This window comes from Gopherus evgoodei, chromosome 15, assembly GCF_007399415.2.
Source record: "Gopherus evgoodei ecotype Sinaloan lineage chromosome 15, rGopEvg1_v1.p, whole genome shotgun sequence".
NCBI classification, from domain to species: Eukaryota; Metazoa; Chordata; order Testudines; family Testudinidae; genus Gopherus; species Gopherus evgoodei.
Window position 1 is genome coordinate 2,622,367 of NC_044336.1, and position 17,233 is coordinate 2,639,599.

Consider the following 17,233-nt stretch of genomic DNA (forward strand, 5'->3'; position numbering starts at 1 on the left):
AGCATTTTAGAGGAAAATGGTCAATGAGGCCACCAGTGAGAGTTGGTGGCCACACTCTGAGGCCACCAAAAAATGTGTTGTGAGAACTCCTGGGCTACAGCACTCACTTGGTATATGGGACACCCAGGCTCAATTCCACCCTCTGCCTGATGTGTAAAAGGCAAGGTGAATAAAAAACAAATGGTTTCTTTAAAAAAAAAATTATGTAAAATCAGTGTTTATTTAAATCTGATATTTTTATTTACAAAATTTTCTTTTAAAATAAATCTATTTAAAATTATATTTGAAATTTTGATAACACACGTGAAGGCCTAAACTTACTATCACCTATTAAAATAATTCAAATTTTAAAAAGTATTAAGCAGTTTGACATGTTTGCTGCCAAAGTTTTAAAGTCAAACCACTGAACTGGTGGAAGCCACTGAGAGTCTCTGAAACCAGATTTTTTAGAAGTGAGGAAATAGCTTTTGACGGTACTAGTCTCTTCTGCAGTCTATTCAACCTGCTAATTTCAATGACTAGTTTATTCAAAGTTAAGAAACCAATTGGTAGCTGAAAAAGCAGACAAGTTTGTTTTCCTCTTCCAAATCTATGAATAAAAATGAGGTGTGACAGGATGAGATCTATTAATTGTAAATTCTTTGAAGCACATGATGACCAGAAACTATCAGTTAAATTCACTAATTGCAGATAATACTTTCTGTGTTTAATACATCCCCTGGTTTTAAATGCAAAGCATGCTTTGACAAAATTACTGCGTCCCTCCCCTACATCCAGCACATTTAAGGTAATTTTATTTAACTAAGCAGCAGCAGCAAAAAAGCTTTTTTTGTGCATTTTTAAATTGAATTCCAATTTCCATCCAGTTAGAACTTGACACAAATCACGAGTAAAAAATCATTTAGCAAATAAGAAATGCATCATTTACCATATTCTAAAATAATAATATTAAAAAATAAGCTATATAATTGCATAATTAATGTGTCTTTCCTTCTGGGTAGCAAAAAAAAGTTCCAAATGTAGTGTGAAGGCTATATTTAGTTGCAAATCAACTTATTTTGTTACCAACAAATAGGATCAAACTCTCTTTAAAATTATATAAACTAAAAAATACAAATGCAAAACAAGACAGACATTATTTAAATCAAGGAATTTTGCTTGCTGATTTAAGTCTCTTTGATTGGAATCAATCAACCCTGGGAGAAGGGATTTTAGAATGGATTTTATAACTCTCTGGCGAGTTCCCTAACCACTGGACTAGAGATAGGCTTGGAAGGATTAGACTTCTATGGATAAATGTTGATTTCATCATACACACCTGAACCAGCACACAAATATTTCTATCTATAATAATCAAAATGTATAGGTAAGCAAAGCAAGAAAAATGCTGTGTGAGAAATTAGAATTTCAGTTAAGGCCATTTACTTTGTATATTTTGTCACATGATGTGTGTGATATTTTGTCATGTGTTTTAAGAGATACAAAGTTTTAATTTTTTGAATCTCAGCATCTACTGTCATTAAATAGTCTTAGCCTACTCCCGATTATCTGACCCCCTACAATTTTTGTGCAACTGTGAAAATGTATATTGATAAAAAATTGAAAAAACACTTTAAAATAACATTGATATTATCCATTAAAATTACCATCAATAAATAAAAACTGAATTCTCCCAAGCCTATCTATAGAGTAATTCTTACACTTTCTCTGGGCCAATGGATATTCAATATATAGTGGAACAGCTTCAACAAGACTAAGAAAGCCCCATGCAAGAATACTTGGTAGCCCAGAGGTTACTGCTGCCTCTTTCTCCTAGTGTTTTTTGCAAGAGAAATATTTTAGGTGTACCTAACACCAGGAAATGGTTCACAGCTCCAAACCCTAACCAGAGACAGAAACCTTCCACTATCCCAGAGATAGGTGGTTAAATCCCTTTGAGAGGTAGGGCTTAAACCACATTCATTTTCTTGGCTTTTTCTATTAGCTTGTTGCCCTGGAATTGGGGGGTATGTGTGTGCCCCAGATTTTGATTAAGCTAATTGGAAACAGCATTCAGCCACCATGAATTAATAAAATAGACCATCACCTAGTTAAGGGTTAATTTGAACAAGCAGAGCTTCTGGAGGCATGTTCAAATACATTTCTAGACTTGCAGTCTCTGCTAATTAGGAAGGGAGAAAAAGAATCAACAATTTAAGACCGAAAGAAAATAAGTGGATGGGAACCTTGGGTTTGGGGCACTTTTGACACAGAAGCTTATTATGACTAAGATTGTTAGGAATGTTTGTTGATAAGTAGTTTGACATTAAGAGAAGCGATGACCCAGTAGGGGTCACTATGATCTGTATGTTTTGTAAAAGTTAGTTATAAAAAGGACTACATAATATAGTGTACTTTGAAGCAGTCCTCTGAAGCTATCCTGAGAGGCATTTTTCCTGACAACTCACTCCCTGGTGGGGAAGCAACTGGCCATTGTTGAACTGCCGCAATTTACTCAATACCATCTGACTAGGTGCCTGTCTGTATCTCTAGGTGCCTTTAAAATCTGATCCTAAGTCATTTAGGTACTTCTGAAAACATTACCCTTTGACTCTGTGCAGCATCAAGGCACAATAAAACCTCATCAAATCCACATTCCATATAACAAACGCAAGATAACATATAGGGACCGTGCAAAGAGAGGCCTTCAAGCCAGAAAGGAGAGTCACACAGAGATATATAACTTCAGTCCAAATCTCTTAAAAAAATACACATAATGTATTCTGAAGCCCAATATTTTCCACAACATTCGCCCCTTGCCAGAGTTCCGATCTGCTACATTCATCTCCGTCAGGACTCCGTAGCCTGGCTTTCTAGAGAGTAGTGCAGAAGGAAAGGCCTAGGTAGCAGGGAAATTTACTGCTAAACTTGGCTACAAGCTCCCCCTTCCTAGCACACCCTGGAACAAGAAGGTTCTGAGTAGGGTCACCTAGACAACCGCACAACAGTCATGGCCTAGGCAGCCTGAATGTCTGGAGAATAGAGTGAAAAAGACATAATTGTAAACAATCTTTGTCAAAAATATGCAGGGACAAATGTTCTGCCAATGAGCCTTTTCAGAGCTGTTGCTGTGTGGGGTGCAGGTGGGAATAGTGATAGCAATAAAGAGAGTATTTTATTGTGATAGAATAAATTAGAAAAATTGTGGAATTTGGGGGTTACCACCACAGAATCTGGTGACATTGTTCTGCAGAGTACACAGGGACCTGTCAATGAACTATAAACCCTGTTGAAACAATCTCTTACCCTGGGTATCCTACTGAAGGACACAGACGTACTATCACCCATAGAAGAAGATCTTCAAAGAAATTTACACATTCTGCAAGCCTACACGGGCACTCTGGGAAAACACAAATCAGGATCTCTCAGAAGAAGGTTAGCACCAACTAACAGATTAAATTTTTCATAGATTCATACATTTTTAAGGTTTCAAGGAACACCCTATGTTCATGAGATCTGATCCTCATGCATAGCACAGGCCAGAGAATTTCATATAGGGATTCCTGCATCAACCAGAAATTATGGTCTTGAACTACAGCCCATATTTTAGAAACATATCCAGTCTTAATTTAAAGACTCAAAATAATGGAAAATCCACCACATTCTTAGGTGAGTTGCTTTAATGGTTCATTACCTTCACTGTTAAAAACATGCATCTTATTTCTAGTCTGAATTATGTAGCTTCAGCTTCCACTGCATCTCATTATACTTTTGTCTGATAGATTAAAGAGCCCTCTATTATCTGAAATCTTCTCTTCATGTAGATGCTTATAAACTATGAACAAATCACATCTTAACCTTCTCTTAGTAGATTGAGCTTCTGTAGATTCTCAGTCCCAGGTGGGTTTTCCAGTCTGCATATCATTCTTGTAGCTCTTTTCTGAACTCTTAACATTTCAACAACTTCATAACTCAAGGACACCTGAACCGGATGCCATATCCGATAATGGTCTCACTAAGCCACGTACTCAAGTAATACCTCCCCTACTACTACTTGACATTCCCCTACTTACAAATATAAGAATCAGTTTAGCCGTCTTATCCAGAGTATCGCAGTGGGAGTTCAAGTTCAGTTGGTTTCCACCATGGGCCCATAATTTTCAGTTGCTGCTTTCCAGGATACAGGCTCTGAACCTGAAAATGTGACCTACACCCTTTGTTCCTAGATGTATGATGTTACATTTTTCTGTTTTAAAACATATTCAAATAAGCCCAGCTAATCAAGTGATCCAGATCACTCTGTATATCTGAGCTGTCTTTTCACAATAAAGAGAACAATTCTGGTTAAAAGCCTATCTTGGTTAATGGGGCAAATGAAGAAATCAAATTTATATAAGGGGAAAACAGGAGCAGCAAACAGTAGTCAATATTAATTAGAATATAAGAAATGTAGAAAATTGATTGGGCTGGCTAAATTTAATCAGGGAAAATTCCATGGCTGGCATGACCAAAGACAATGATCTAAAGAAACACTAATAATTGTAAAGGTTGTTGCGTGTCTCAGTTAATGACTCGAGATTGTCGAAATAACAGGCTCAGTTGAAATAATTTAATCTAAGATTATTAATCAGAGATTAGAGTACAGCACTATTCAGAAATAAATAGCTACATTACAACCCTTTGTTGTTAGACTAAGAGCTGGATACATGTCTTTCCTGCATATGGAAGTGATGTGCAGTTTTCATTCCCCCAGTTTAAGTTTTCATATCACTATCATTATACAGTAAAAGTTTTGTTATTCAGCATGTTAGCAGGATACGGGGTGTTAGTAAGTAAAAAATGCCAGTTAACTAAGAGAGAGGAAGTTTGGTTGTGAGAGGGGGCTAAGTCCTGGGGGTATCATAACCTTAGTCCCAGATTTGGACCTTAGCGTCCAAAATATGGGGGTTAGCATGAAAACCTCCAAGCTTAGTTACCAGCTTGGACCTGGTACTTGCTGCCACCACCCAAAAAATTAGAGTGTTTTGAGGCACTCTGGTCCCCCTGAAAAACCTTCCCTGGGGACCCCAAGACCCAAATCCCTTGAGTCTCACAACAAAGGGAAATAATCCTTTTTCCCTTCCCCCCTCCAGGTGCTCCTGGAGAGATACACAGACACAAGCTCTGTGAATCCAAACAGAGTGACTCCCCCTCTCCGTTCCCAGTCATGGAAACAAAAAGTACTTTCCTCTTCACCCAGAGGGAATGCAAAATCAGGGAATGCAAATTCAACACACACAGTTCTCCCCCTGATTTCTTCCTCCCACCAATTCCCTGGTGAGTACAGACTCAATTTCCCTGAAGTAAAGAAAAACTCCAACAGGTCTTAAAAGAAAGCTTTATATAAAAAGAAAGAAAAAATACATACAAATGGTCTCTCTGTATTAAGGTGACAAAATACAGGGTCGATTGCTTAAAAGAATATTGAATAAACAGCCTTATTCAAAAAGAATACAAATCAAAGCACTCCAGCACTTATATTTATGCAAATACCAAAGAAAAGAAACCATATAACTTACTATCTGATCTCTTTGTCCTCACACTTAGAAACAGAAGACTAGAAAGTAGAAACTACTTCTCCAAAGCTCAGAGAAAGCAGGCAGACAGAAAACAAAGACTCAGACACCAAATTCCCTCCACCCAAAGTTGAAAAAATCCGGTTTCCTGATTGGTCCTCTGGTCAGGTGCTTCAGGTGAAAGAGACATTAACCCTTAGCTATCTGTTTATGACAGGGGGTTGGGGCACAAGAGGGGGTGAAGGGTGTGGGCTTTGAGAGAGAGCTTGGGTGCAGGAGGGGGCTCAGGGCAAAGGGTTGGAGTGCCGGATCCAGATGGCGCTCACCTTGGGCAGCTCCCCACAAGTGGCAACATGTCCCTGCTGTTCTTAGGTGGAGGCCTAGCTAGGCAGCTCCGCATGCTGCCCCTGCCAAGAGCTCTGACTCCACAGCTCCCATAGGCTGGGAACCTGCAGGTGCCACCCCTTGCAGCTCCCATTGGCCATGGTTCCTGGCCAATGGGAGCTGCAGAGCCAGGTCTCAGGGTGGGGTGGGGGCAGAGCCACCTAGCTATGCACCCCTCATGGCTGTTCCTTCACCTAGGAGCAGTAGGGACAAGCTTCCAGGGAGCCACATGGAGCCAGGTAGGGAGCCTGCCGGTCCTGCACCAAGCGGACTAGAAACCAGACTTTCAATGAGGATCAGAAATGCTGGTTTATAGAGCTTTCCAGTTGATAAAGTGCCGGATAACACAGCTTTTATTTGTATAGAGTTTCAAGAATATTCTAGAAATATATGTTGTGATGTCATTTCTATACAGCAGAGGTCGGCAACCTTTCAGAAGTGGTGTGCTGAGTCTTCATTTATTCACTCTAATTCAAGGTTTCGCGTGCCAGTAATACATTTTAACATTTTTAGAAGGTCTTTTTCTATGTCTATAATGTATAACTAAACTATTGTTGTATGTAAAATAAATAAGGTTTTTAAAATGTTTAAGAAGCTTCATTTAGAATTAAATTAAAATGAAGAGCCCCCCAGACTGGTGGCCAGGACCCAGGCAGTGTGAGTGCCACTGAAGATCAGTTCACGTTCTGCCTTTGGCATGCGTGCCATAGATTGCCTACACCTCCTACACAGTCTCAGTTTACCTGACTCATGTGTGAAGGCATGATTATTTACAGATGAGAGCACTAAGAATTCTTCAATTTAATCTCTCAGCGAGTCTCTCTTACCTCACAATCGTTCTTCCATGTTGATTTACTCAACAGAAAACATCTGCTATAACAATAATCTCTTATTAGTTTCCTTAGTCTATATATGCTTATGTCAGCATTTTATATATATGATAAGGAGATGGTTTACCAGAATATCTGGTGTTTTACAGCCATGAAGGTGCCCTAGAGTTATTAAATATGGCATCATGAATAAATTGCTAAATAGGGTTACTTATTGGTCAAGACCTGTGTTCTGGACAGGTGTGTTAGAATTCAGACATACTCTTTGCTTAAGATAAAGGTTCTAAAGAATAGTAAATATATAAATTAATCAAATATACAGAAAGAAAGAACTAAAGGTATTATTATTATTTAGTAACAGGTACTAAACAAGGTCCATTACTAGATCAAGACTGTAAAATTGTTAACAATGAAGCAGAAAAAAGTCACATATGTTCAGTAAATATTTCTGCTCTGTATTTGGAAAGAAGCAGGACAGTGTCCTGAGATCATGTAAAGTTATAACCATGGAGGATGTTGAACATCATCAGCTAGGGATGAATATTTTTAAATCAGCAAGCCCAGATAACTTGCACCCAGAAGTCCTAACAGACCTGTCTGAAGAGATGCCTGGCCCTCTGATGTTAATTTTTAATCTATCTTTGAAAATGGGGAAATTCCAGAAGACTGGAAAAGTACTAATGTTGTGCCAAGGAAAAGTGAGATGACCTGGGTGAGTATAAGCCAGTTAACCTGATCTCAATCCTCAGCAAAATCATGGGAAAGCTGAAAATGAAGGACAGGATATAACTGATGCCACTCGATTTCATTGTTTAGTGAGACTGAAAATTTGGTTGATAAAGATAATTGTGTAGATGTTAAGCACTTTTCAGAAGTCTTATTGTATGACTTAGTACTGTGCAACATTCTGGTTAAATAGTTAGCATTATACAATAACAATAAAGCATGTATTATATGGATTAAGAACTGGCTAGCTGACCGATCTCAAAAAGCAGTCGTCAATGGCGAATCATCACTGAATGGCGGTGTTTCTAGCAGGTTCCACAGGGATCAGTTTGAGACTCAATGATATTCAATATTTATATCAATGATCAATATAAAAATCAATTCTGATAAAATATTGGTGACACAAAGATTGGTGAAGTGGTAAATAATGATGATAATAGGGCAGCCATGAGGAGCAATCTGGCCTCATTAGTAAACTGGGTCCAATCAAACAAAATGTGTTTTAATACCGCTAAATGTGGGGTCATTCTTATAAGAGTAAAGAATGCAGGCCAAACCTACAGCATTCTAGGGGGCTCCTTGCGTAAGCTAGTCAATGGGAGATGCCAGAGTCCTGGAAAGCAGTGACTGTGAAAAGGTCATTGTGGACAGCTCAACAAAAGCACACAGTGGGATGCTGTGGCAAAAAGGACTAATGTGATCCTTGGATGTATGTACAGGGTAGTAGAGAGAAGTAGAGAGGTGATTTTACCTCTGTTTATGCATTGGGGGAACAGATACAGGAAAACTGTGTCCAGTTCTAATGTCCACACTTTTAAAAGAATGTTGAAAATTTGGAGAGGATGCAAAAAAGATCCACAAAAATAATTCAAGGACTGGGAAAAATGCCTTCCAGTGACAGCACTCAATCTGTTTAGGTTATCAAAGAGAAGAACAAGAGGTGATTTGATGAGGATGTATAGGTATGTTCAAGAGAAGAAAATAATAGATGCTAGGGGCTCTTTAATCCATTAGTGAAAGGCATAACAAGAACCAATGCAGGCAAATTCAAATTAGAAATAAAGCACAAAAATATTTAATAATGAGAGTGATTAACCACTGAACAAAATATCAAGGGAACTGGTGGGTTGTCCAGCTCTTGATGTCTTCAACGTATGACTGGATGCTTTTTTGGAAAACATGTTTTAGTCAAATACAAATTAATAGGCTCAGTACAGGAGTACCTAGATTAAATCCTGTGTTATACAAGGGGTCAAACTAGATGATCTAATGGTCCACTGTGTTTTTTTTTTATTCATGAATCATTATGTACCAGTCCTCCAGTTACTGTTTCATTTGCAAAATTTACCAGCAGTGGTTTTATGGTTTCTTCTAAATTATTGATAAAGAGATTGGTTCGTACTAGGCCAAGAACTGATCCCTGGGAAAACCCTAGACACATTCCTTTAGGAGGATGATTCCCCTTTTATGTTTATGTTGGAGATATATCAGTTACCTAGTTTTTAATCCATGTAACTAGTGTTACATTAATTTTGTTTAGGGCTAAATTTGTAATCAGTACTAAGTCAAATGTCTTACAGAAATTTATTATGTAAACATCTTTGTCAACCCAACTAGTAATCTCATTGAAAAATGATATCAATATTGTCTGACAAGACCTATTTTCCACAAAACCAGTCTGAGTCCAGCTCTGCTATATGGATCTCAGTATGGAAGGGCATATTTATTGAAACCAAGTCTGATTTCTCTGTGTTGCATTTTCTAGATGTAATGAATTATGCCATTTACAGTAGTATAAAAAAATTCCAGGGCCCCAGCCTGCCGTCCTCATTCAGGCAAAACTCTGGTTTAAGGATCTGGTCTATAAATTAAAATTTTTACCACAAAAGCATTTAGCATTGCAACTCAAAGTTACATCTTGAAATGTTACAATATATAAATCCTAAACTGTACCTGCTAGTACAGTGAATATCGCAGCAAAGGCGTTGAGCTTTAACCCATCAATGACTGTAGTGTAGCAGCACACTTCGATTGACATCAAAGTGGCTCCAGTTAGCAGCAAAATGATATAGAGTAGCTCTGCTACAATAGACAGCCACAAAACACCTGGAACGACAAATCAATAGCACTGATATTAGCAGCCGTTACAGACATTTAGTACATTTCTTTCTTTCTTCATTTCTATCTGTGAGGGTGCCCAGGCAACGTCTGGCTTTAAACATACTTAGATACCAAACAGACATTCTACATTAGGCTTCATCTTAACAGATAAAGAAAAACTGATCGTAGAACTAAAAATTAATGGTAAGTAAATTACCAGTGATCACATTTATAATGTGCAAGCAGAACAGAGACCAGACCAGTGATACATATACTTGGTGCTTTAAAAGGAGAACTTTCACAAAGCAAAAATAAATTTAGAACCAAATGATCTGGGTGGAGGAATTTAATCAGAAAAATGTGACAGATAATTGGCAATTGCTTCAGACCACTTTACTAGATCCCCAGAAAGCAATAATCCTACAATGGAGCAAGAAGTCAGTATTGGTTAAAAAACTGATCTGGTTTGGAGGAGAAGTGAAGGCAGCTACAATAAAGTTAAAAATAATATATAACAAATGGAAGAAAGGAGAAGCTGATAGTGATGAAAATAAATCAGAAGCTAAAAACTGCAGAAAACTGATAATGGCGGCAAAAGGAGACAAGCTGAAACCTATAGCCTGCAAAGTTAAGAAGGAATTTTTACAATATATTAGGAATAAAGAGAATCCTAACAATGGTTTGGTCAGTTAATAGATGTAAATGGTAGAATTATCAATAATAAAGCATAAAACATAGATGTGTTGAATAAATATTTATGTTCTGTATCTGAGGGGAAAAAACGGATTATGTAATCATATCATGTGATAATACTATTTCCATTCCACTAATGTCTCAAGAGGATGTTAAACAGCAGTTACTAAAGTTGTACAGGTCCAGCCAACTTGCAACAAAGAATTTTAAAAATAGCTAGCTGAGTAGCTCACTGGACCATTAATACTGACTTTCAATAAGCTTTGGGGGACTGGGGAAGTTCCAGAAGACTGGAAGAAAGCTAATGTGGTGCTGGTATTTACTAAGGGAAGATCCAGGTAATGATCCTGTCAGCTTCACAACTATCCCAGGCAAGATAATGGTGCAGCTGATAGAGGATTTGATTAATAAAGAATTAAAAGAGGGTAATAGAGTTATTGCCAATCAACATGGGTTTATGGAAAATTGATCCTGTCAAACTAACTTAATGATCCTTTTATGTTGAGTTTAAAAGTTTGGCTGATACAGGTAGTAGTGTTGATGAGATATGCATAGGCTTCTGTAAGGCATTTGAATTGTTACTACAGGGATATTTTGATTAAAAAATTCAAAAGATATAAAATAAACATGGCACACATGAAATGGATTAAAAACTGTCTAACTGCAGCTAATATAAACCAAGAGATAGATCAGAATAGGAAAAGGTGCAGACAACAAAAATGACTAGGGGTAAGGAACAGCTTACATACAAGGAGAATCTGAAGAAGTGGGTTTTTTACCCACGAAAGATTATGCCCAAATAAATCTGTTAGTCTTTAAGGTGCCACTAGACTCCTTGTTGTTTTTGTGGATACAGACTAACACAGCTACCCCCTGATACTTGATACAAGGAGAGATTAAAGATACAGGGACCATTCAGTTTAGAAAAGAAATGACTAAGGGCAGATATGATAGAGGTCTATAAAATCATGAATGGTGTGGAGAAAGTGAATAAGGAAGTGTTATTTACCCCTTCACATAAATAAAAGATCTAGGGGTTACCTGATGAAATTAATCTCTTTGCCTTCCTGAGAGCACTCTCTGTGGGGCAAGAAAGCTGAAACAGCATTGGGGCAGGGGAAGTACCCATCTTCAGAGATGCTGGATACTTTTAATTGCCACTGGCAGGTGTGAGTTGTGAAAGCACAAGGGACAGCAGTGGAGTTTCTGGGTGAATACTTGGAGGGGACACTACCATTCACTGGGGGAGTGTGTGTCCCAGTTTGCATTCTGGAAGGGAGAGCATGTGTGAGACCCTCGGTTCTAGACTGTCAGGTCTGGTGGTGGTTGTGGTGGTCTAAGCCAGACATAGGGTCAGGACTGGGCTGACAGCAGCATGGAAACCAGGGGAGGCTGTGGGTCAGAACTGTGATCAATGTTTGTAGATAAGCCAATTCAAGTTTGTAGTCAGAGTCTGGATGCAGACCAAGTTTCAAAGCTGGGTTGAAGTCAATGCAATGGTCTTGGGGTCAGGAGGTGGGTGCAGAGCTGAAGCAGGTCGGGAACAGGGCTGGATCGGGGTCAGGGTAGGGCACAGACAAGGTTGAAGGAAGCTTCAGGAAAGGTTGGGGGCAGAAACAGGGACAGAATTGAAGGCAGGTTGGAAGCCGAGGGAGTCTGTGACACATGAAGCATCAAGGGAGTTCCTGGCTGGGTAGTGTTGTTGCACAGACTAACTTGCAGCTCTGGTGGGGTCAGGGAAATACCTGTTTCTGGGGGTCATCTGACCCAGTTCCTGCTCTGGTCTGTAGCATGGTGAGTCACTTCAGGCTCTGTTGGAGGGGTGAGTCATATCACCTGAGTGAGTAGCCCTGGTCTGGTTGTGGGGTTGCCTCACCTTATCCTCCTATGAGGGTGTGTCCCAGGCATTCCTGGGACTGGTTTGTTGGGATGGGACTGATGCAAGTCACAGATCAGGTTGGGGCCACGGATCTTGCTCTCTGGCTCCCATGAGTGCTCCTCTGGGCCATAACTTTCCCAATCTATTAGGTATAGGAGCTTCTCTGAGGACCTGATTCAGCAGTTATTATTCCTGACCTTGCACCATGGCTGGAGGAGAAAGAGCTTTTGTTCATCCTGACAGGGAGTTGTGGGTGTGCTATTTCAGTAGGGAGACATGGAACACAGGGTGTACTCTCGCGGATGGGCAGGGGGTAACTGGAAGCAGAAAATGACCAATTTAATTTGCTAAATGACAAGGAAGGGACCAAGGTACCAGTAGTCAAGTTTGTGTAAGAGACATGAGGTGTCCAAGTGTTTTGTGTAAAGCCAACACTGATGGGAGGTTTGGTCTATTAGTGGTGGTCAGCAAACCACTTTTAGTCTGCCTTGGTGGTGTCAAGCTTACTTCCTCCTGGATATGAAGGAGGCATTCAACCAGATCAGAGGCTGCAAGGATGTGGGAAGTTGAGGTTCATGAAGGGTAGAACCCGGGGTGGAAACTGTAGCTGGAGAAAAAGGGGCTTTGCTGAGTAGACTTATGTTTAGAATTGTTATAGGCAAACTCTGCAAAGGGTAGGAGTTGGACTCAGTTGTCCTGGTAGAAACCACCACATGTCTGTTCTGACTGCCCATCCATTCAGGCATCACAAGTAGTGGAGAGATGTAGATCAACACCTAAGAGGCGGAAGAGCTCCCACCAAAGATGGGTGACAAAATCCGGTCTGCGGTCTGACATGATATAGGAAGATAACCCATTCAGCTTGCAAACATGGTCAAAGACAACATGCGCTGTCATTTCTGCCATGGGAATCTTACAGCAGAACACGAAGTGAGACATCTTGGATAGGAGGTCTACATCTATGATTATGGTTCTGGAGTTAGGGAGCTCCACAATAAAATCCATTGATATTGATTCCTGGGGTTGGGATGGAATACGCAGGGAGATCAAGTAGCCCAGCAGCTTCATTGGGGTACCTTCCTACAGCATGAGAACCTTCACATGAGTCAATGTATGATATCACAGAGGTGTGCAGTCTAGACCACCAGAAATGTCACATAATGAGTTTTGTGGTCTTCCATGTCCAAAATAGCTGTCCAGAGGGGAGTTGTGGCATAGTCGCAGTGTTGCAAGATGGTATTGGCCTTTGGGAGCATAAACACAGTATTTGAATGGAAGTACTCCATTTCTAACAGAGAAGTCTGGGTTGGGCTTGGTATTGTGCAACATCTGTTTACTCACAAATGGCAGCTCTGTAGAGAGGATTTTATAAGGGATAAGAGGTCCATGTTCACTAATACATTAGTGAAATGGTGGGGCTTCAGGATGATGGACGGTCCAGATGGTCCTTTCTTGCCATCAAGATCCTTCCCCTTGTGGGAAAATACATCAGGCTTGCCATTTGCCTCCAGACCAATAATGCAGCATGAACTTCAGACAAGAACAAAGAAATAAACAGGGACCATTGGATTTGGCCTTCACGGATCACAAGTGTTCTGAGTTTTTATGGTCAGCGAATATCTGGATTGGGAAATATGCACCCTCTGAGAGGTGATGCCACTCTTCAAAGGTGGTCCTGGTGGCTAGCAGCTCTTTGTCATAGATTTTGTAGCTTTGTTCTGTGGGACTTAGCTTTCTGGAGTAGAATGTTCATGGATGGAGAATGCTTGGTGACACTCTGCGATTCTAACAGTGCTGCCCCAATGGCCTAATTGGAAGTGTCTGTCTTGACAACAAAAAGCTGGGATGGGTTTGGATGCATCAGTATAGGTGCAGAGATGAAGGCCTTCTTTAGTTGCTCAAGAGCGCATTGGGCCTGTGACTGCCAGTTGAATGCAGAATTCTCATGGAAGAGTAGGTAATGGGGGACACTACCTGGGTGATGAACCTCCAATAGAAGTTTGTGGATCTCAGGAAGCATTGGATGTCACAGGTACTCTTTGGCAAGGCCCAGTCCACAGTGGTTGTGTGGATACATAGTGATCTCATTAGGCAAGATGACATATTCCAGGAAATCAATGGTGGTGCAGTCAAACTCACATTTTTCTGGTTTGGCATACAGGTAATTTTTCCTGAGGTGATCCAGCACTTGTTGGACATGTTGGTCATGCAGAGTCTGGTTTTCTAAGAAGATGAGGATGTCCTCTAAGTAGATCAGAATGAACTGGTCTACAATGTCTTTGAAGATATTATTCATGAAATACTGGAATGTAGCCACTGTTTTGGAGAGGCCAAAGGACATAACTAGGTACTCACAGTGGCAATACCTGATGCAGAAAGCTGTTTTCCATTCATCACCCTCCCGGATGCAGACCAAGTTGTATGCACCATGCAAGTTAAGCTTGATGAAGATCTTTGCTCTACTGACCCATTCTAGGAGCTCATAATCACCAGGAGAATATCAAACTGCATAATTTCCTGGTGGTCTCCTATCTTGACCTAGAGAGGTGCTGTTTTTTAGGAAACTGGTCGGAAGTCAGCATACTACCAACAATAGTCTCCATATGCTCTGGGACACGCTTCTTCTACCTGGACAAATGGCTGGCTCCATCATAGGTGAAGTCCATTAAATTTCTGGACAACCCAGAGTTGATCAATGAAAGCAGGATACAGCTTACTTCAGACGTGGCTGGGACCCAGAGCTGGAGGGGGATCTGCTGGTGTGGATGGTGGTGCTCCAATGGTGCATGGGAAAATGTAGGCTGCAGAGTGGATCCATTTAGGAGTTTGCTGTCTACATTAGGTGCAGCCATGACTCCTCTACCAAGGCTGGATCGACTGGTTTTCTGGCACTGTAGCGAGTCTGGGATTGTGGGAGCACCCTGAGGTGAAGTGGCTACTTTCCCTGCAGTACAGGCAAGGCCATTTTGGCACCAGTAATCCTTCTGTTGGTCTGTGATGAACTCCACTGGTGACATCAGTTTGCATGAAATCAAGTCTGGAACTGGGCAAAGGACATGCATGGGGCCCTTGACACTGGGCTGGGAATGGTTGGAAGCCTATTTCTTTTCCAGGCAATGCTTGAGCAGCTGGTTCTTGATTCTTATGCAAAGCTTGATGTAGGGTACCAACTCAGCACGGGGGGAGAGAGAGAGAGAGACCAGAGCCAGATCCTCCTTTACAGTTAATGGAAGGTGAAGAGATATTTGTGGAGTCTCATTTCCTAGAAGTGCTACATACATGGACAAGCATAAGATAACCCATTGTTCATTAGAAAATAATCTGAACTCTGCCACTGTGTCCTGTGGCTCAAAGGGGAAGGAATCCCGCTCTTACAGGGTAGCTGGAATTCCCTTGTGTAGAGGGAGATTGGCATATCCAAGTATACACTACCCTCTTCTTGCCTCCAGGAACCTGAGTAGGCATGGCCAGAGCCTGGGGAGCCTGAGCTCATAGAAGAGCCCTTTGGGAGTTGTTCCAGCCAGGGTAAATTAGAGCACGCCTGAAGTTACCCCAGGACTGTGAAGCAGTAAGTTAGCAGAGAGCCACCTATGTCCCCTCCCTGAGCCTCACTAAGCAGAATTCAGAGTACCCTGTTCATCCTGCTCAGCTAATGCACTACCTGTTCCCCACTGAGATGAGAAGGGAGCTGACGTGTTAGCAGACAAACTCACGGATAAGGATAAAACATTCAAAAAAAGTTTATTAACTACACAAATATAGATTTTAAGAGATTATATGTGGTAGGCCTAAAGATCAGAGATAGTTCCTTATGAAAAGAAAAAGTAAATGCGCACTCTAAATCCTAAACTTTTAGACTAAGTAAGAGTTGAACAAAACAGCTTTTCTCACCCCACTGGATGTCTAAATACCTTTAAAATCAGGTCCAATGCTTTGGAAACTCCCACCCTTATATTTTATCAGATTTGGGCTTCATCTTGGAGTCTGGAAAACCCAAATAAAGCCCACAAAGCCTTCAGAAGAGATTAAAGGAGATATTTCCAAAGGCACAAAGGCAAAAATATTTAGAATGCTAAATGTAAAGTAGGAAGGTTACAAGGCCCTGAAGTACTGGAAATATATATTTACCTCGATCTGCAGGTGGAGTCAGACTGATAAAACTTCTACATTTCTCACCTAAAAGACATAGACAAATTTAAAGTTTAAAAATAAAATGCAGAACTACATGACTACAATGCAAAGAAAGGCAAAATGTCCTCCTCTGTTCAAATTGTCATGAAAGACATTTCACTGAATGCGTGTGTAAACATACATGCTGGTTTTAGTTTAGAACTGCCCAAAGAAGAGCACTTGTTTTACTATACCATGCACTATATTTTCCAGCCCAAACTAAGTGAATGAAACACTAAATTTATGATAGTAACTGTATAAAACTCAGGACATTAAGAGGCCACGTTCCCAAACAATTATAAATCAGATTGGTAGCCATGTTAGTCTGTATCAGGAAAAACAATGAGGAGTCATTGTGGCACCTTAGAGACTAAAAAATCATAGAATCATAGAATATCAGGTTGGAAGGGACCTCAGGAGGTCATCTAGTCCAACCCCCTGCTTAAAGCAGGACCAGTTCCCAACTAAATCATCCCAGCCAGGGCTTTGTCAAGCCTGACCTTAAAACCTCGAAGGAAGGAGATTCCACCACCTCCCTAGGTAACCCATTCCAGTGCTTCACCACCCTCCTAGTGAAAAAGATTTTTCCTATTATCCAACCTAAACCTTCCCCACTGCAACTTGAGACCATGACTCCTTGTTCTGTCATCTGTTACCACTGAGAATAGTCTAAATCCATCCTCTTTGGAACCCTCTTTCAGGTAGTTAAAAGCAGCTATCAAATCCAATCCTTATTTTTCTCTTCTGCAAACTAAACAATCCCAGCTGCTCCTCATAAGTCATGTGCTCCAGCCTCCTACTCATTTTTGTTGCCCTCTGCTGGACTCTTTCCAATTTTTCCACATCCTTCTTGTAGTGTGCGGCCCAAAACTAGACACAATACTCCAGATGAGTCCTCATCAATGTCTAATAGAGGG

General features: G+C 40.5%; 1 protein-coding gene across 1 annotated transcript in view; it reads right to left on the reverse strand.

The window, feature by feature from the left end:
- The window catches only part of GSG1L2 (GSG1 like 2), a 68,741-nt gene that overhangs the window by 30,246 nt on the left and 21,262 nt on the right, over window positions 1–17,233 (reverse strand). The window contains exons 2-3 of the mRNA XM_030534857.1: window positions 16,275–16,322; window positions 9,428–9,580 (exon numbers count right to left, since the gene is read on the reverse strand). Coding sequence (XP_030390717.1) covers window positions 9,428–9,580; window positions 16,275–16,322 — 201 coding nt within the window. The remainder of the gene's footprint in view (window positions 1–9,427; window positions 9,581–16,274; window positions 16,323–17,233) is intronic.